The sequence below is a fragment of the Chamaea fasciata genome, unplaced genomic scaffold (genome assembly GCF_029207755.1).
Source record: "Chamaea fasciata isolate MVZ Bird 193981 ecotype frontalis unplaced genomic scaffold, bChaFas1.0.hap1 SCAF_2, whole genome shotgun sequence".
NCBI lineage: Eukaryota > Metazoa > Chordata > Aves > Passeriformes > Sylviidae > Chamaea > Chamaea fasciata.
This window is the reverse complement of record NW_027094087.1, coordinates 76,501,961-76,523,512: the sequence shown is the minus strand read 5'-3', so window position 1 is coordinate 76,523,512 and position 21,552 is coordinate 76,501,961. Positions and strand designations below refer to the sequence as shown.

Sequence of the window (21,552 nt, the reverse complement as noted above, 5' to 3'; positions counted from 1 at the left end):
CAAGGTCAGTGGAGAAGGGGTGGGGCAGGAGGTGCTCCAAATGCTGGAGCTTAGATTCCCCTGCAGTCTGTGTTGCAGGCCATGGTGAGGCTGCTGTGCCCCTGCAGCCCATGGAGGTTCAATGGGAACACAGAGATCCACGTGCAGCCCGTGGGGGAGACCCACACCACCCACACAGGTGGATGTGCCTGAGTGAGATGGGACCCTTTGGGAAGCTCACACTGGAGCAGGCTCCTGGCAGGACCTCTGGCCTTATGGAGCGATGAATGCCACTCTGGAGCAGGTTTGACAGGACTTAGGACCCTGTGGGAGACCCACAGACACTTCCTAAGGACTGCACACCATGGAAGGGACCCACACTTGGAGCAGTTCATGAAGAAGTGCAGCCCATGGTAGGGGCTCACGTTGGAGAAGTCCATGAAGGACTATGTCCTGTGGAAGCAGGGCAGGAGCATGAGGAGCCCTGCCTCGGAGGAGGAAGGAGTGGCAGAGGCAACATGTGATGAACTGACTCAATACCCGTTCCCCATCCCTCAGTTCCACTGTGGGGAGGAGATGGAGAAAATTGGAAGTGAAATTCAAGCCCACAGAGAAGGGGCCAGGGGGAATGAGTTTTATGATTTGGTTTTATTTGTCATTATACTACTCTGATTTAACTGGTAATAAATTCAACTGATGTCCCCAGTTTTAGTCTGCTTTGCCCATGAGGACAACTGGGGATTGTTCTCTCCCTGTCCTTACCTCACCCCATGAGCCTTTTGCTATATTCTCTCCCATATCCAGGTGAGAAAGGGAGGGACAGAGTGCTTTTGGAGGGATACCTAGTATCCAAGCCCCCACAGACATGAAGTCAGTATATATAGGTGTCTTGGTTTAGATAGACAGGTATCTGCCAGGGAGGGTTGGAGTCTCCCTTAAAATGTAAGCCCCTCCCCCCCTTTTCCAAATTATCATAAATTTGCAATTAAAAGGCTGTCAGGCAAAGATTTTGGGAATAGGTATAGCAGTTCTTTACTAGGGATATAAAAATACAGAAGTTGTAGTACAGAAGAATAAGCAAACAGATAAACAAACAAGAAATCCTAGAAAAAACCCTGACAGAGTCAGAAATACAACCTGACACCCTGTTGGTCAGGGTGTTGGAAGCAGTCCAAAGTAAGCCCTCCTGGAGTGGCAGATGTGCTTCTGTTGGAGTAGAGATGGTCCCGTTGAAGAAAAAGGGTCCAGTAATGGTGAGATGGGTCCGGTCTTCCTCCAGGGATCCGGTGGAAAACTGGATTCCTAGTGGGACTGTGGCTCCTTTTTATCTAGGTTAAGATGGTTTGGCTCCTCCTCCCTGTGAGGAGCAGCTTACAATAGTGCAGTGTAATGTGTAATGTCATTGATGAGCTCTTAATGGTCCATTAGCAGAAGACATTCCCATGGAAGTAGTGAAACAATGAAGAGAGATAAGTAGCACTCCACCATCTGATAAGTGACACTGACCCATGTGAGCAAAGATAAGCAATTCTGCTCCACCCAGATGGAGTGGGAAGGGTGGTAGTAAGATTTGCTACCATAGTAATTAATTTTATTTGAGTACATCATATGAATGTATTCAGATACTTCATATGAATGATGGAAACTTTAAAAATAAAAACCCAGAACCATCAATGAAGTTGAGTATTATTTCTGAGGCAAGGGGGAACCGTAGAGAATTAAAAATAACTTTGAATATAGGGATCCAGATAAAAAGATGCCATAATTGCAATAGATTGCTGTTACTTAGCTTTACACTAGGATGTGGATACAGTTGTGTGTGTGTTTCTTAAGTGTATTTCCATACTTCATTTGTTTTAAATGTAGAATTACTGAGGTTACTGGATCAATAGCTTTTGTATTGTAAATTCAGACATGTGGCCTCAGGCAGATGATGATGAAAATTTCAGGAGCAAAGACTAATTGAACTAGAAAAATAATTGAAATGATAGATGATGGTTTAAAAAGACTATGAGTAATACAACATGTAGTAGTGTAATTGTGTTATATGACTGTGTAAGTAGTAATTAAAATCATATTCTTAAATATTTTTGCTAGTTATTTTCTACCTGCAATTTCTAGTTTTCAGCTGGAGAATTTGGTACCTAGCATTCTAGAGAGTTTCTCTTTTGGGAAATTGTATCATATTTTGAGTTATTAACTCTCTAAATCCTTGAGATAATTGAGATAATAGAAAAGGGAAGATGCATCTCTTGTTGACGTCTGTGTGAGGTGTTGTGGATATTTGGGGGGGTTTTCCTTTTTTTTTTTTTTTTTTTTCTTTTTCATTTTCTTCTTTTCTTCCCTTTTCTTGAAAGGGTCAGGGTTTTTTTTGCTTCCTTTACTTGTTCTTTCCCAACCAGGCATTTCCAGTGAACTAGAAAGTAGTGATGCAGTTGACATGTTTGTGTTTAGGTTACTATTAAAATGAAGTGCAAGTTTTGAATATTGAAGAAATTTTGTGTTGCTTTAAAACACATTTTGTCAGCAAAATATAAATAAATAAAAATTATATTTTATCAAGTTTAGAATGACTCACTATAAGACACATCTCTGTAATGTTCTTGTTCTGGAGTTGCTAGTACCTGGAGCCTTGAAGGGACAGGAAAAACATGAAAAAGTTTTAGCAGGAAACCAAGTATTTCAATACTGTAAGGGACTCTGTCAGGATGGGTTACAGGTCTTGGAATATTTGTGGTGTCTGCAGAAAGTGAGCACTATCAGGATGTTGTTTGTCAGTATGTTGTCTGTCAGTATTGAGATGATTATATTTTTAAATTACTCGTTCTTCCAAAAAAGGTGTTCTGGCTCTCCTAAAATATTTTTAAGAAGACTGTGTTTGTCAAATAGCATGAGTTGATTCCTGAAGAAAGGTATCTAAATTTAGCTGAATCTGTGTGTTAAAAATAGTGGATGATGAAGGAATTCTAATCCAGAGTCTTATCTAAAAATAGTATGGTATGTTTAACTGGAGGTAGGAAAAATGAACATTTACCTACAGCAGGTGCATTCTGAGTCCAGAGAGGGGGTGGATGTGGTGAGCTATAGATATAATAATGTCTGAAAGACTTAAGTGAGTCCTAAGGCCTAAAATTGGAATCCCTCAGAGGATTTAGACAAAGTTATGTCCTGCAATGCATTTACTGCTTCTCTAAAAGTTTGAATCCATCCATATAGATGAAAATGGCTGTGAGCCATTATTTTTATGTGAAGTTTTATTCTGTCAGATAAAGTAAATGAATATTGTTGCTATTTATGGGTTGCTTGCTCTGAGAGATATCTATATTATTATGCTAAAAATCTTGTGAAAGTTTAGTACATACTGTAGAGGTGAAACTAACAAAGCTTAAAATAACTTGATAATCATAAAAGCCAAACCACCAGTATGTTTTGTGCAATTTCATTTGAATACCTATGTAGCAGATTGGTGGTTTTGCTTTATTGTGTGTATTAAGGCCGGTACTGCAAGGAAAAGCTGGACTAACTGCTTCTCTTAGTGTATTTGGGAAAAAGATGCTGCAAACAATGGAAATAAATTAGATGGGCCGGTCTCTTTATCTTAGTAGAGTGTTTTGTATATCTTGTGTTAAACAGTCCTGTAATATGCAAGATTTTCTTTAGGAATATAGTAGCTTGATGTTGTTGTTAGCTTTTCTTTTACTAGCTGAAGCTAGTAAGTTGTTATAGTCATCTTAAACAATCTTCATTACTACTTTGCTGCTTCTTTCTTGAACACAACTGTGCAAAATTCTATACCATATATCAGATGCATAAGCATTACTGGAGAAAACCTACTTGACTGTTCAAGAAAATGAAACAAGGCATAAAAATGAAGAATAAATTCTATTTCAATTTAAACTAGACAAGAGTCAAACTTACTAAAGAAAATATTTTGAGGTATCTGTAAAAATAATGATGATCAACAAAATCGTGATAATATTTTCTAAGGAAAATAAATACGTTATATATGTAACACTACTTGATATTTGGAATGTCCGTAATTGGAATTTTAAAATGAAAGTGCATTCTTCTCCATGCACACACTCTTGAGTAAATAATCCAGAGATACTTTTGAGGAACAGCAAAATGTTAGTGGTGTTTCCAAACTACAGATAATTTCTTCAGCAAAAAGAATGGAACAGGTCCCATTAACTTAAGTTACTACTTCTTTATTTTTTTTTTTTTTAACCTTAAAACATTTTTTGTTGTTGTTTTGCAGGATACAAAATTATGGATAATAATGGAATATCTGGGTGGAGGCTCTGCTCTTGATCTAGTAAGTAAATGATACTTTTTTTTTTGTTATTTCACATAATTATTTTCCTATCTTATAATTCTGGAAATTATAATAGATTGCTTGGCTGTGGCAATGTTCCCTTTCAGTAAAGGAGAAAAGTATTTGTCAATGCCAGAAGAATGTTATTTTTTATGAGGTATGGCTGGTTATTTGTGTAAATAGAAGGGAACTAAGCAACGTAATGTTGGAAGCAGGATATAAACATCTTAGAATGCTAATCTTCAGTCAGCCAGAGAACACTAGTGCCTGAAAATAGTTTTTTATATCTCTTAATTCTGCTACCACAACTCTTGTTAGTTTATACATTTTAATGTATCTTCCTCACCACCCTTTCCCGCAAACAAATAAACAAAAGGTTCCCTATTTGAAATCTTTCTGAAGTCTAAACAGACAGAAATACAGTTTAGGCGGGTATTAAAAATAATATTTCAGAGAAATAGGAGAAGCTCTGGACTCTATGGAGGGTGGAGAGGCCTTGCAGGGAGCTCTGGATAGACCAAAGGGCTGTGCAATCACCAAGCATGTGAAATTTTAACAAGAGCAAGTGCCTCATTGTGCACCTGGGATGGAGTACCCAGGTTTGAATTGTAATTTGAAGGGGTCAGTGCAGATCATGTTTCTTGTGACTGGATGCTGACATTCACTTTAGCTATTAAAAAGCACCCAAGGTTCCTCCCAAATGACACACCTTATGTTTATTGTGGATTCTCACTATACTAGTGAATATAGTGGATATTTCCTAATATAGAAATAATAATAATAATGCAGTTTGAAGTATGAGAAAATTGTTATACCAATTGAGGCAGAATGTCTTTGTAGCAGAGTTTGCAGTCATATGGAGTAACTGATAAATGCTTGAGGAAACAGCAAAAGGAGCAAGGTCACGGCAAAGGGATTTTGCTGGTGACATCCAGAAGACAGGAGTAGGTATTAAATGTGCACTTCCTGCAGTTGTCTGTTTTTGAACCCATTTATACCTTTAGCTTCCACATCTGTTAGGAGTTCTGTGGCTGTGTAAAAGTTCATGATATTCCCCATAAAGATATCATAAAATTGTTTATTTATTGTTGTGATGGCTTTTTTTCTTCCTGACAGAAAAGCAATTAGAAATCTTGTTTGATTTTATAAATTAGCTATTACTTTCTTTGTATAGGTATAAAAGAGCAGAATGAAAACATGTAACCCTATTTTATTCCTTTTTTTCATCACACAAATATCACTTGTGTGATGACTATATGTTTATTCTCTAAGTTTGTTGCCTAGAAATAGTAGAAAGTCTTTGTTCACATCTTAAAATGTTATTGAGGAAATTGCACCACAGAACTGAAAACATCACGTAAGTGTCTATGTAGCACCTTTAGTGTGCTTCATTAATTTTCAATTTATGTTCTCGTGCATGTGCTCCTAGTTCTAACATGCACATTATGGCTCTCAACTAGAATCTGGCAGGCTTTGCCACATTTTCGTACTCGAGGCAAGAATTACTGGGAACCTTGAATTTCATGTTCAGAGTGCAGACATGTCAATCTAGCTGGGTCTTTTCTGTACTTGAATATGCACTGGATGATTTCAAAATCCCACCTCACAAGAAAAAGTACATGTAATGCAACTGCATGTACATTTTTGTTCAAACTTTGAGTATAATTCAAGTTTGTGACCAAGGTGACAATAGTTCAAGCTTGTGACGAGTGCCAATATTCTCAAATTTACTCTGTTTTCAATAATTCCTCCTCACTAAGGTGAGCTGAATCTGACATAAGAGGTTTTCCCCCATTAGATGTGCTGTGTCATGTTACCAAGTCTCAAACTGGTGCTTGCAGTCTGGCTGGAGCAAAGCTTTGAGAATGTCTTAGTGAGTTTCAGGTAGTGGTAAATATTGTGTGTATTATCAGAGCTAAGGAAAAGCAAGTAAGATTATAACTAAAGCTGCAAAGATAAAGCAAGTGCATTGTCTTTGTTACATGAAATATTACTTCTGTTGCTATGCAGGAGGATTTCTGAGGGATGTACTATTTTAAATTTTTATCTGAAAATCCTTATCTGAAATGCTTTCCTTCTCACAGAATGAAGCTTTAGAGGTACAACTTTTTGACTGTGCTTCAGTGAGTGCTGTTGTGGAGTAAACTAGAACAGTGGAATAAATCCAGTATTAACTGTTGGAGACAAAGTTTCAGTGTCTCTCTTGAGATGCCCTTATTGTTTAAGGAGTCTCTCTGGGTAGTGACCTTTTCTCTGTTATTCTCACTTTTGGAATTTTATCAGATGTAAAGATCTTTGGGATCATCTAACACTACTGATTCTTCTCATAAGAAGAATTATTTGGAATCTTTTAACAATCAGCAAATTTATGTTTCCAGTATTACATGAAAAACGTTAATGTTTTAAAATATATAATGTTCTCTCAGCCTATCAATTTGAGTTGTGTTTTAGAGAGTTTCTCAAAATCCAGTCTATGTAGTCATAGACTGATTGATGTAGTACCTTGAATGCCTTAGCTTCTTGCTCAGGCTTTGAGATTTAGGTCCACATAGGGTCTGTGGAGTTGCACATCTAAGTTCAGTGTAGCGTTAACAATCAGATGCTTTTTAAAGGCACAATATATTTATGACCTAACTACAAAGCAATAACTTGAGACACTGTATTTATGGCGCCTTGAACAAATTTTGCATAATATTTTGGATAAATCATTTCTTTGCCTGTTGTTCATTAGGCCATTTAGTTTAGAACCATGTGTTTTTAAAAGGAATATTGTATTTTGTCTCATGTTATGAAGTTAAAAAATAGGAAATTTTGAGGGGTGACAGAAGTAATAATTTCTTTTTATAGTCACAGTGTTATTTCTGTTCTCTGTTTGTCCCTTTTTTATACATATTCAAACATTTCTTGCATCTCCTAGTTAGAACCTGGCTCACTTGATGAAACTCAAATTGCTACAATATTGAGGGAGATACTCAAAGGACTTGATTACTTGCATTCGGAAAAGAAAATCCACAGAGATATTAAAGGTAAATTATTTTATTATTTATGATGAAAGAATATCAGAAGAACTCCTGCAATCTGAATGAGCACCCCTACATTGTCAAATGTCAAATATCTTCATTTCTGATATTTCCTTTTCTTTATTCCAGCTGCTAATGTATTGCTGTCTGAACAAGGGGAAGTAAAACTGGCAGATTTTGGAGTAGCTGGACAGCTAACAGATACACAGATAAAGAGAAATACCTTTGTGGGAACACCATTTTGGATGGCACCTGAAGTAATAAAGCAATCAGCATATGATTCAAAGGTAAGGTACTTCAAGGTGCTACCAAATTCCTTTCCTTTTTCTAACATGAATTACATGGGTTGGTCTTCAGAACACAGCTAATAACTTTGGCTGTGTCCACATGAGGGTGTGTTCTGGTGACACCTAGCAGCCAAAAGCTGTTGGTGAGGAAAGATTTCCTAATTTGTATCCAGAGTTTAAGTTTCCTAGTTTATTAAGACAATCCAGATGGCAAGAAATGATGCAGTGTTCACGAGTACATCCCATCATCTTTTATCCCACTCTATTGATGAGTATTTTTGGCTGTTTAAAAGTAGAAGAGGGCAAATATATACAAAATGTTAATATTCTTCCACTTGTTTTTAGAAAAAAACAGCCAGCAACACAGTTGAAGAAGATGAATTTGGTGGATATGAAAGTGTTGTTTGAAAGGGCTGTTACTCATCTCTGGCAGAATGTGCTGCGTGGGCCTCTGCTACTCTGACTGTGTTCTTTCAGATTTGTCATTTGAGAGGTGTTAATATTTAATACCAAATTTATGTATATACATGATTTTGATTTATCAGAGTGGGTCATCATCAGCATACTGAAATCTTAATACAAGCATGATATATCAGCTGTAATACATAGTAAAGTCACAAAAGAAATGTGATTCCATTACTGTTCTCACTATTCTCACCAGTATGGCACTGCGTGTCCCTACTTGCCAGGAAGGAATATGCCCATCAATGCCAGCTCTAACCTATTGCATTTTTCAAAGTTCACTGTGTTGGTTACTTGTTTTTTATGCTTCTATTTGTTTGAGGTACATATACAGCTCTTTGCTGCCCCTGCCTTCTCCGTGCCCCACATCACATGACACCAATGTTACCAGGAAAGGCTCTTTGCCCAACCTACTGCTGCAGCTGAAGCTCTGAAACAAAGGTCACCCTCAAGACCAACTTGTGTTGAGATCAGTGCCCTTTATGAGAATTAGCAGTATTTCCTTGTGTTCTCCCCTGAGCTCATCTTCCTTGACCATCTCCTCTGATTTCCCTGTAGGGATTTGTTGATTGGCTGTATCTCCATGCAATGAGACAGGTTGGGATGTTTCTTTCCACTTGCCAAGTCTGACTCTGGTCTAGGCTGTAGTATTGCTTAATTCCCTATTTGATATCTTTGTGTAAAGAGGCTATAACAAGCAAAATACTGTAGGGCCTGTAGAAGCTTAAATGACCCCAAAATCTCAATTTAAAGTTGAGTAAACTTTTTTTGAATGGTGGTTGGTGTTTCTTCCCTTTGTGTGTTTTCATGGGGAATTTTTAGTTTGTTTGTTGGTTTTGGTTGGTTGGGGTTGGGTTTTTTGGTTTTCTGAGGTTTGGCTTCTGGGAATGACCATCACTTGGACAAAGTATGATTCAGCCCTTACGTTTTCCATTCTGGCTGTTTCAGTCTGCAATGTCACATGGACATAAGAGTCTTGGATACTCAATGAGGGATTCCCAATAAAAACTTGAAAGGGCTCTAGTTATTGGCTGTGCTTCTGCTTCCTCTTCTAATTCCTGTCTTATCTGAAAACATGTTTTCTTAAAATGCTTCATTTATCACATAACAAGTTCTCTGTTCTTTCTACTATAAAACTTGTACTGTAAAAAAATAGATATTTAATTTGAAAATGGCTTTCTCTTGCACATAGGCTGTTCTCTTTGACTTACAAGAACTTCAAAGCCAGACTGAATTTTACTCATTAGATTAGAAGAGGAAGGGCTTATGGTAGTACTGCAGTAAATAATAGTTACCAGTGACTTGCTGACTGTCATCTGAACTTGGAAGAAGAATTTTTGTTCGAGATTTGAAACTCTAAGAATCGCAACGTGATAAAACTTAACGTGGTGTCACCATGTCACATGCTTATCCCTCTCCATTTGGAGAGCTATTTGCGTTTAGTTTGGGTTTCATTGTCACAGTCCAGTTCATCCTAGAAATGCCTAATTAGATACACATGCTATTGGTACTTCCTTTCTTATCTGTGAAAGGGGAGCATATGGTTCCAGAGGAATATGGGAGGAGTTATTTTTTATGTTTTCAACAGGAATGAGCTTCTAAAATCCATCTTGGACTTAAAAGAATCTAGTGTGCAGCCATGGTTTGCTGCACTTTTTGTGTTCATTTTTGTAGAAGAAGGTCACTAGCAGTAGAGTTATAAATACATTAGAAAAAAGGAAGTATTTATCTACATATGTGTGTGTGCAAGTGAATATCTATGCACTCATACACATGTAAATTCGATGTTTATACTTGCATATACACATGATCCACCTGTGGCTGAAAGTCTAGCAAAAGAAAATCTATCCATTTATATGGCCTTAACGCTTCACTCTTGAGAAACTGAAATTCTGAATAAATTGGAAGTAATAATGCTTAGTTGTTAACATGAAGACTCATCTTCACAGGTGACATTTTTCTTTTGTAACCAAGAAGAGCTTTCCTGCTAGAGGGAAGTTACTCACAATTAGGCTTGAGGAGAGCTTAGCTGATAATGCTCTTATTAAGATAAATGAAACTTGGTGCTCATGTGCTTATGTAATTCTTTGTGCTCAGGAACTGTTCTGTAACATGGACTAACAAAATGGTATTTCATAAATTTGATGGTATGCTAATTGACTGTGATTTTTTTTTTTTCATTCTCACTTGCAAAATTAAGTAACTAAGCTCGTAACAGTAGGGTATTGTCTGAACAAGGAAGGAGGAGCTTGTTTCTGGCCAGGCAGTGTGGTTGTGGTAGTGGAATGGACGTGTGCAAGTCAGTCAAAGATAACCATGAGAATCCATGGGGCTGAGACAGGTGGGGTTGAGGGGTACTTAGTAAAGACAGCAATAATAAATGAAATCTCTGCTCTATCCAGTACCTGGAAATAGATCTGTTTACAGCATAGCAAAATTCCAACTGCTCTGTTTGGGAGTAAAACCAGACAGCTCATGTCAGATTTTTCCAGAGAATAAGTCTTTATTTTGCTTTGACTTAAAAAGAAACAGAAAAACACAAACATAAATATTTTTAATTGGTATATTGTCCTTGGACCAGACATTTCTGTGAAATTTTTTTTTCTTTTACCTTTCTGACAGATACATTATCCATTCTCTTGACTTTTGGGTCTGTGATTTCAGCAAAACATAAGAGAATTATAATGCATTACTTCACATTACTTCAGGCAGATTTGCAATAGAATTTGTTTCAAGGGAGACAGCATTCCCTAGAAAGAGAAGCACATTTTGATGGTGCAAGCTTTCAGAGGCTACTTGAACCAAAAAGCTGTATATTACTGTTCAAGACTGCATTTCTCTAGCCTATGAACAAGAATGATGTCTAAAACTAGCATTAAACTCCAAGGAAGTTATATTCTAATGTATTAAATTTCTGATGGTTGTTCTAGCTAATTTATGTTGAGGAAAAATCTTGTGCAAGTTAAAACATTTTACTTTATGTAAGAATTTTAGACTTACCCCATATTTACATAGTGTACTTGAATATGGTAGATAAAATGCTAGTTTATAACAATTCTGCCATTGCTTTTTGGTGTAGCAGTATTCATTTTTTTAAAAATTAAACTCTACTTAGTAGAACTTTTATACTGAAGAGTGGAGACAACCAAGAAACTGTTTACTTGGGCTGTGTGGCTAATCACAAAGAACAATGGTAACAAAACCAATTTACACATGAAGTTATTTACAATAAAGCTTAAAAATCTACAAGTGTGGTGGTTTTGACTGGGGTAAAATTAATTTTCTTCACAGTAGCTGGTATGTGGCTGTGTTTTGGGTTTGTGCTGCAAGTGTTGATAACTCAGGGATGTTTTTCTTATTGCTGAGCAGTGCTTGCACAGAGTCATGACCTCTTCAGCTTTTCCCCCAGCAGTGAGCAGGCTGGGGGTGCACAAGGAGCTGGGAGGGGACTCAGCCAGGACTGTTGATCCCTGGGTGAGCTGGCCAGAGGGATATTCCACACTATATGGCCTCGTTCAGCAATGAAACGAGGGGGAAGGTGGGCTGCGGTCTGCTGCTCAGGGACTGGCTGAGCATCTTTCTTTTGCTGGTGAGCAGCTGTTTCCACTTACATCACTCGCCTGTCTGGGGTGTTAGTTCTCTCTCTTTATTATTCTCTTTTTCATTATAATTTATTATAATTGTTATTTTATTTTAGTTATTAAACTGTTCATAACCCACAAGTTTTCTCCCCTTAACCCCCTTCAAATTCTCTTCCTCCCCCATTCCACCAGGGGACGGTATGAGCAAGCAGATGTGTGTTGCTGGTTAAACACAGAGTAGCAAGCCAACACCCTGTTATTTTCTTTCTCCGACCTAATCTTAAAAACATTCTTTCTTACAGGCAGATATCTGGTCATTAGGCATAACAGCCATAGAACTTGCAAAAGGAGAGCCACCTCATTCAGAATTACATCCAATGAAAGTTTTGTTCCTCATTCCTAAGAACAATCCTCCAACGCTGGAAGGAAACTTCAGTAAATCCCTCAAAGAATTTGTCGAGGCCTGCTTAAACAAGGACCCAAGCTTTGTGAGTTTCATGTTTGTCAGTGTATAGTAGAGGACTTGACTGCTTTACATGAATTGCATGAATAAGTGTCATTCAGCTTCTCCAATATGGTGTGACAGAAGTGACAGGTATATTTTTAGATACTGTATATATTTAAAACCTCATTTGTATCAAGACTAAACTCTCCATGTCTTTGTTTCTGTAATGAGTCACTCAACACTCTCAAACATGGTAAAAAAACCCCAACTCTCCCTTCTTTTCTTTTTAGAGACCTACTGCAAAAGAGCTTTTAAAACACAAATTCATTTTACGAAACTCCAAGAAAACATCTTACTTGGCTGACCTCATTGACAGGCACAAGAGATGGAAGTCTGAGCAAAGTCATGATGACTCGAGTTCTGATGACTCAGATACGTAAGTTTGATGAGTCTATAAAATGTCCTTTGTGAGGAGCCAAGGAGTTATTTTTAGCACATATATTCCTGTGTTATGTTATTTGCAGCTTTTCAGCTTAGTGGCCTTAGTAAATGAATGCAGTCTTAATTTTAGTATTGCCAGGGATTTCATGCAAGTAACAGTCACTGAGAAAACCTCTGGCCCATATTCTGTGCTGCCTTCTCTTTTATGTAGGGTCCAGGGTTCTTCCTAGACATGAGACCAGCTGTTGTGCAGGCAGAAGATCTTAAACTGCACAGCCAAGTAACACTGTGCAAATGAAATTCAAATGCAGAGATTGTTACAACTTATTCACACATGGATTAAATATCTCATAGTAAAGAAAACACAACTATTCTCTGCAATTCCAGGCTGAATGCTAATGGCAAACATCAGGTTATTTTTTGGGTGACATTACAGCTGTATATTTCTTTACAGTGTTAATGGCTTCATGCCTTCCAGTGACTACAGTTCCAGTGTCTTAACTATTTTTCTAGGCAGGAAAAGTGAAATAAGTTTTCTAATTTCCTCCCCTTTCCCTAATGATTAGAGGTACTCTGCTAAAGCCAGTTTTCAGATAGCAATAAAACACTTCACGTAACTCGTTAATGTTACTTGGGAAAATGTTTTCAATCTGTATTTCCCCACTTCCTTACATTTGGTGAAGTGTCTTGGTTTAAATTTTTTAATTTACCCAAATGAATATTTACCTTAATTTTCACACTGGTCTTTATATGTTGTGGCCTGCACAATAGAATCCTGATCTTGGTCTTTACTGTAGTTTTTATATTTAGTGTGTATATTGATTGAACATCAACACTAAGTTGTGGTAATAAAAATTTATTTATTTATTTATTTATTTATTTATTTTCCTTTCCCTTGAAGTGAAGCAGATGGTCAGGCTTCAGGTGGGAGTGATTCAGAAGAGTGGATCTTTACAATAAGAGAAAAAGACCCCAAGAATCTAGAGAACGGAGCAGCCCAGCCTTTGGAGTTGCAAAGAAATAAGGTGCTCAAAATAAGGACTTTATAATACAGAGAGATGATTCTTGCTTTAATATTTTAGTGGGGTGATTTTATTTTATGCTTTTAAAAGCATTCATATTGTGAAACTTCCAGAAGTTTTGCTAAAAATGTATTTTCTACAGCTTTCACAAAACTTCCTCAGTCTTAAAGTTTGGGCATTCTGTTAATGTGCCCTTTTTTGTAGTTGACTAAACATGTACCAAAATATTTCTCTGGTTTGTGAAATACAGCCACTGGAGGAAGTCCAGGCAATATTGTATTTTTAAAATCTTCATTCTGTATAGTAAGCTAAAACCAGTACAGTGCAAATCTAGGCTGGAGTTTTGGAGAAGGCATTTTGGTCTTTTAAGGAAAAAGACTACAATCTAACAAAGAATAGAATGTGTCTGTATCCAAACAAACAAACAAAAACCCCTAAACCCAAACAACTCCGAATAAAGGATGTTTAGGGACTGCTCTATTATATTTTCTGCAATCTGTGGCCAGAGCAGGTAGTTGCTGTCCTGTCTCTGAAAAGTCTGGAGAAATACAAGAAAAATATTATATCATATGGGATGAACCTAGTAAATATCACCATGTCTATGATTTAGTTCATGCTCAGTAGGATTGTGGGAGTTTGGTGGTTTTGGTTTGTGGTGGTTTTTTTTTTTTTTTTTTTTTTTTTTTTTTTTTTTTCTTTTCTTTTCTTTTTTCTTCTAGTTTTGAGCTTGCATGCATTTGAGGTGCTGAAGTCTTAAATTTTAATTCAGCCTCTATTTTGCACAGTGCTTTGTAATAGTATGTTGCAGAACATTTTCCATATATGGAAACAGAGCTTTCATAAACCGTAGCATGTTGGAACTACATTTTGTCTTCAATGAGGATACTTTTTTCAGAAACAAAATTGGTCAGATTTTTTTTTCTTTAAAGGAAAAGGATGTCCCAAAGAGGCCTCTATCCCAATGCCTGTCTACAATTATATCCCCTTTATTTGCAGAGGTAAGTTATTGCTTTAAAACTTAGCAATTCCAAAGTTTATCTGAAAAAAAAAATGAAAAATATAATGAATGACACCTAAGGTTGCTACTACCCATTTTGAATTTGCTGTGTTAAGTTTTAGTTGTGCCTTTGGTATGTCTGCTTCTGAGACCTGTATTTTGCATCTAACAATATTTGATATGCATTGTAGTAGCATCAGCCATGCTGGCCTAAAGCAATGAACATGACAAAAAAAAAGGTGTGTAAATGTTTGAATTCCAGCATTCTATTTTTGACACTACTTTATGTATTTATCTTACTGCAAATTTCAAGCTCTTCACTGTTCCAAGATACAGTTGAGGACCACATCATCAAGAATTTCACTTTTGAATTTCGATATTGAAAACTGTGTTTTGTTTCAATTCTCAGTTTTGTACTTTTTATACTTTTCCCCCAAATACTTAAAAACAACTTTAGAAAAGAATATATGAAGGGTAAGAGAAGAATTTATGAAGATATGATTATTTTAAAAAGCTGATAAAATTATTGCAGTGTTTATGTATAAGCTATCGGTGTGCAAGTATGGATACTAAAGTATAGGAAGCACATCTTGAAACCAAACAGCAGTGAGTAAATACTGCTTTTTTTCTTGGGATACTTTGTTGTCATTTTTGACTGTGAGCTTGCTGTAAAGAATGTGTGAAGATTGAAGACGTGTGAAGATGAATGACATCCTGATAAGTACTGTAAAGACAAAGTTCTGCTTGGAAGAAGTCTTCAGTATGTGAGGTTGTGTGATGAAAGTCAAATGCTGATGTTGTGAACACTGACGATCACTTCCTAACAAGCTTCTGTATTATATTGTGTATAGAAATATTTATTAATATCTTTTTAATATATTTCTTCCTGGTTTCCTTTCAGTTAAAAGAGAAGAGTGAGGTGTGTGGTGGTAACACAGATTCCATAGAAGAACTGAGGAAGGCAGTTTATTTAGCCGAAGAGGCTTGTCCAGGCATTGTAGATACCATGGTGTCACACCTTGTGCAGAGGCTTCAGAGGTAATGAAACTATTTCAGTATGGCTTACAGAAAGCTGCAAATCTGATTATATAAATATTTGGCTTATGTTGCATTGAAAGAATTAATTTCTGTTTCTAATGGAAAAGAAAACCACTTGTGCCTGGAGTTTGTGCAATTGTGTTTGCTTACTGGAAAAAAACCTAATTGTATCAGCAGTTCTAATTTCTAACTTCAGGTGATAGCACATATGTATGTTCATCCTGTTGGTGTGCTTATTGTGTGTCAAATGAGACTGGACAGGCTTTCTTCTTTGTAGTTCATTTAAGGGACACACACTTTCTTGGTCTCTGTGTGTGTGTTGCAGAGAACACCTGTCACTCTTAGTTTCTTTTACCCACATGGATAAATTGACTATTTGTTCAGTTGGTCTGTGTTTCTTTCACTCACATAATCAGTGGTTCCTTGTTCATTCATTAAAGACAGTTTCTATGGCCTTTTGGTGGCACCTCCAAAACCAGTATTTGGTCAATTCAAAGAGCCAAATTTAATGAGGTTTTCTAACTGCCTTGCTTAGGAATATATTATGAGCAAATACTGAATTTTCTGTTCCTTTAAATGCTTCACAAGAAAAGATAAGGGGCATTAATACATCAGAACTGCTGCTGGAAGAGGCTATAAATGCAACCTTGAATCTAGGAGCCCACAGCTGTTGTGAATCTCACAGCAGCCAGATTGGATTGCTTAGTACTAGAAAAAACTCGTGTCAATGATTAATCATGGACAACTACATGGAAAAAGATCACCCTGAGCAGGTGTCTCCCTTACACTGTCTCTAAACACAGCTTGGTAAAGTTTAGGAATTCACAGCTCTGAGGTTGAAGCACAGGATTTCCAGGCTGACACTTTCTCCTTAAGTAAAAACCAATGCCAAGAAACCTGCAAGCAATTGTGTTTGTTGGCTCTATGGGCTGTTAAAAATGAAGCCCAGTCAGCATCTCTAGTGCTGGAAGGTTATTTCTAATGCCAGATGTCCTGTCCTGTCTCATTTGATCCTGGCAGACTTGAAAGAGTTGCTGGAGCTTCCATCTCAGTTTGTTTCCATTAGGGGTTCCAAAATTGAATCCAGTCTCTTTCATCAGCGAATATGTCAGTGTTGTATTTTTATCAATCTGGTACAGGATCTTCCTGGAACTGGAAACCTCAAAGACTTGCTGCTGCAATTGAGGCTGAAAATGACCATGTGGAGACAGTGCCCAGACATGGGCATTTTTGGGGATGCTGGAAGTGATCTTACTTGTTCTGTCTTGACACCAACATTCATCACTTTTGTCCTATGAGAAGATTTCAGAACCCTTTATATAGCATTGCCTTCCTTCTGTTCTGCTTCCTTGGACTGTTACGGTTTTTCTTGATCATAATGTCTTAGAACAGTGAAGGCAGGCACTTCATTCTCTTTAAAGGAGAGAAAGAATTATTAATAGAGTATTTGTCATTGGATCACGTCTGGGTGAACTTTTCCTTTTTTTCAGGGATGATATTCCAGCTCGTATGGGATAATGAGTTCAGAAAGGGAGTGAAAGAGTGAATAGCAAGAAGTCCCACTAAAAATGAGCTTGAATCATTTCATAGCTTAGTGGGTTTCCCTTGGGGATAAAGCTATTTTTTGGAGCTAGTCAAATTCTGAAAAAATAATTCCTTCTTGTTCAAGTGCTGCAAGAAGTATGCTCTATTATCATTGGGTCATTCAGTGTCCTCTCAAATTGGTAGCTAATTACTGAAGATAGGTTTCTGATGACATTTTCACTCCCCCTTATGACTGGTTAGAACTGGATTTTGTAAGTTTGTCTGGATGAATTAATTGGGACCCTCAGAATAGCTGCCCAGTAATGTGAGTGAATCCTGTTACCTTCCCCCTCCAGTTTTGATCTTAGATGTTTGATGGAGGTTACTGGAAACTTAATGTGATTAAAAGGTGTTCTTATTTCTTTGGATGATTTAAGTATCTGCTTAGATCAAGAAATAGAGTTTTCCTGGCCCAGTAATATTTTGAAAAGATTTGATGTAAACTTGCCAAGTATGAAAGCTGGAGTCACTTAAATGTTCTTCCATCATTAAGTGCTGCTCAGTAATACACTTGGGCAGAGGTTGTTGCTGTTTGTTAGGAAAGCAGTGATACTCTAACAGGGTTGTTCAGTTCCACAGCTCTTCCTTTAAAGTGTGGTGGCAGTGGTGAGTGCCATTGTGCAAGGAAAAAGGCCAGAACTTCAACGACATGAAATGGAGTAACTTCATTGCTGCTTCTTGTAGAATGTTTTTGAATGCCTTTTGAAAGCTTTTGAATGCAATTTTTTAGTTGCAACAGTAACTGTTTCTTTTCCTCTTCAGATATTCCCTTGCTGGAGGAAGTTCTTCATCCTATTGACATACTCTTCTTTCCCAGCTTTCCTGAGACAGCAGAGATCCCATGGTGTCTGCACTGAAGGCGTGCACCCTAATGTACTGCCTCTCAGTCTCTGTAAAGTTCTTGGGAGGAAGGACATTCCTAAGAGTGAAAATGAAGCCTCTTGGATGGAGGCAATCTTTTTCAGCTCCTTAAAGCTCTAATTTTTTAAGTGATAATGAATATATTCCAGGGAGGTGTCCTTTTGTAAAATCTGAAATGTATATTTAGGTTTGTGATAGAGAAATTGAAGATATTGAGAAACCTCAGGTATCTTGCTTTAAGAATTCCACTGGGAGATGGAACATGGTTGTTGGAATTGTGTACAGATATGTATATAATGTATTTTTTAACAGAAAGCCTTTCAATGTGCATAAGGAATCACTGTGTACAAAATGGTAAAGTGCTTTTGTAGATAATGTTAGTGGGGTAAACATTTGACAGGCCATAACTGAGTATTGCCTTGCCTTTATTACATGTAAAGTTTGAATTATGTGATAAGTGAATCTCGGTTAGATTTTTGTATGTGAAGTATTTGCCATTGAAAGAGTTAATCCTGTATTATAGAACCTTCTATTTGTACCTCAGCACAGACACAATTTTATTCTGTTTCTCCAGCATTTCTTTCTTTTTACTTGTATTCTGAGCGTGACTTTCTATTTATGGTACTACTTCTAGTTGTTTTAAATTTCATACACCTGGTATCTCCAAGCTTTAAATTTAAATTATTGTTTTTCTTAGAAAATGAGTTCTTTCATATCTTCAGTTTCAAATTGTGCCAACGTGAATTCTGAAATAGTTCAGTTTTAGTAACGGATATTTGTGAAGCTTGTGAAATTCAGACACAGTCTTTTTTTCACCTGAACGTGTTCAAATGCTCACACAGTTTTTTATTCCCTTCATTTATTCTGAAATATCTCCTTAAGGTGTAGATTCTGAGGCACTGGCAAGTATTTCTTTATCATGCCTATTTTTGTCATTAAAACAAATGTCTTTCAGCATAAAAGAAAAATTATCCACAGATTCAATATTTGGTCTCGCTGCCTCGGTCTGTGCATCTCTTTACCGAAACCGATAGATGTTGGACAGCGAGACTGTGAAACAGCCCGAGTGCTGTGTGCTGGGTCCTGTTGCTTGCCTCTCCAGAGAAAAGTTACTTCTTGAAATTCTGAATTTTGAAATTTCCACTATTCCTGTGAGGACTTCTAGATAGCTGACTTCAGGTGTTGTAGATCTTGAAAACAGTAACACTAATTCATTAGCTGTATGCACAGTTGATTAGGTTATTAGTTGAATAGCTGCTGTTTTTTTCCCCCCACAGTATCACTCTGACGTTTACCTTGGTTGGTTTCACCAAGACTATATTCAGGTACTTCTTATTCCAGTAGCTAAGAGAGCAAATTTTGCCTTCTTCTAATGAAGGAATTGATGACTTTATGCTTTGCACGACAGTGAGGTAACTTATATATTTACTTTTTCAAGAATATATAGATGGGAGCTTTGGAACAGAAAGGATTAACTTTTAAAAGTACAGGCTTATCTGCCTGGCTTGGTACAAGAAACCCAGGTACACTAACCATTGTGGAAGCTGGTAAGGTCTCCTTCCAGGACTTCTATCACCATGGTAGCCCTTAGTCTATGCATATTAATAGCCTTAATTTATTAATTTAAGAATTTAACAGTAAGAGGACATTGTCTTGCTAACAGAGTTAATAAACTTCTGCCCAGATTGAAAAAACAGTTGGAAGAAATGTGGGTGTGTGTTCATCTTGTGGCCATGCTTTCAGGCACTACTCATTTGCCAGCCTAATGAGGTAATGGGTTTTCTCTATGGCTAAGGGAATTTAAAGTAAATTGAACAATGCTAAAGTTTGAGCAATGTTTTACAACTTCACTTTGATTAATATCTTGAATTATATTGTTTAGTGTGCTCTTAAATGTTATGGATAGGCTCACTCTTGAGGAAACAGATTTAGCACTGCTTTTGTGAAATGTGCATCAGAATGTAGTGCAACAGGAAATTTACCTGTTGTTGTCTCAACATGAGAACATTCAGCCTTCAATAGATCGGGGTGCTATGACTGCACAAGGAAATCAATAGGTGTGTTTGCATTGGAAATATAAATTGATCAGTGTAAGCTGTTCCCTAGTCATCTGTTAATGTAAGGACTGGAAATTAAAGTGAGCTTACTTGGAGTTGCACAGAACTGTGAGACATAGTGGGGGAGTTAAATTTATGCTGCTGGCTTGAATGTTGAGAATTTCTCAATCAGCAAGTTGAATTAAATTCTAAGTGACACTCTTTGAACACTCATTTGAAAAGTTATATATATGTGCTTTGAGTTGCATTTTAGTTGTGTTCTAGGACTGTATGTTGAGGAAGTATTTCTCTGAGTAGATGGTGGCAGAATTTGCTTGATGAATGTGTCAGAGCTTAAGATGAGTAAGACTTATGGTGAGGGCAGGTGGCCAAAAGGCTTGGGCATTTAGAAGAAGACAAGACCTCATTTATGGTAGAGATGTGTATTTTTATATGTAATATACAGATTATTTAAATATAGACTATCTTAAACTGAGATTCACTGAAAAAAAAAAGTGTGCTGTAATCTTGAATGTAGAAGTACAATCATTTGCTATTGATAAGTATTGATGCTTTAAAAATCAGGTCTATACTGGTAACAGAAGAGGAGCTTCATTTGAAAGAAGCACCACCTCAGTTTCTCAGAGAAAAAGAACTGTATTGATATTTTTGAGAGGTTTTTTCATGCTTAAGACATGTCTGTGTTACAATGTTGCACTGATGATTTTTCTGTGCAGGTAGTACTTCACTCAGTCTTGACTATACTAAATTACAAGCTATCCCTATTTATGCAAACCTTTAAATTAGTAGAACTGCTTATTTGTCAGGGATTTTATGATTAGAAAGTAAATAATTTCACTGTTTAAAAACAATAAAATCAGTTATTTGAACTGAAGGCTTGCTTTTTTGTAACTCTCAGATCTATTTTTTTACCTTAATTTTCCCTGTAGTTGCACTTTGCAGTTGCTGGCCAGTTTACTGAAGGATGAGATGCTAGTGCACAAAACACTCTTGGTGTAGTAACAAAGCAGTAACTTCACTCTGCAGTGCCCTGGTTCTTTTGCAGCTCCATCACTGTGTGCGAGCTTGTGGAAACAGAAGTTAAACTGATTTTTGTGGAATGCCCTAACTGGCGTGTTCTGCCCCGGCTGTGCATGAGGGGTGGGTGGACGGGGAAAGTGAGGCTGGGTGTGTTGGCACCTCACTGCAAAGCAGCTGGCTCAGTGTGAGTTCCCATCCTCCTGTACCCTGGCACCCCCATCATCTGCCTCTTTATGTGCTATTAATGTACTTGGGCAATGTCTTCTTTAGCTCTCACTACTTTATGTGATGTTCTGTACTACTTTTTAAACTGTGTGGTACCAGTTAGTAGTAGTTTTAGATAGTAACCTGACTTTGAAGGAAATGTGGTTTTGCCTTCAAAATGTCACCATTGGAAGATTATCCAGAGTGCTGATAATGCAAGAATCAGGACAATTGCAAAT

The 21,552-nt window shown here is 37.1% G+C and overlaps 1 protein-coding gene across 4 annotated transcripts in view; it reads left to right on the top strand.

Annotated features, from left to right (window-relative positions):
* STK24 (serine/threonine kinase 24) overlaps positions 1–20,958 on the top strand; it is a 58,803-nt gene extending 37,845 nt beyond the window's left edge. For all 4 annotated transcript variants that reach the window (XM_066176383.1, XM_066176384.1, XM_066176387.1 and 1 more), the window contains 9 exons: positions 4,238–4,294; positions 7,212–7,320; positions 7,444–7,601; positions 11,947–12,132; positions 12,380–12,525; positions 13,432–13,555; positions 14,482–14,550; positions 15,451–15,587; positions 17,934–20,958. In XM_066176383.1, coding sequence (XP_066032480.1) covers positions 4,238–4,294; positions 7,212–7,320; positions 7,444–7,601; positions 11,947–12,132; positions 12,380–12,525; positions 13,432–13,555; positions 14,482–14,550; positions 15,451–15,587; positions 17,934–17,970 — 1,023 coding nt within the window. In that variant the 3' untranslated portion in view covers positions 17,971–20,958. The remainder of the gene's footprint in view (positions 1–4,237; positions 4,295–7,211; positions 7,321–7,443; positions 7,602–11,946; positions 12,133–12,379; positions 12,526–13,431; positions 13,556–14,481; positions 14,551–15,450; positions 15,588–17,933) is intronic.
* Positions 20,959–21,552: the final 594 nt, after the last annotated feature.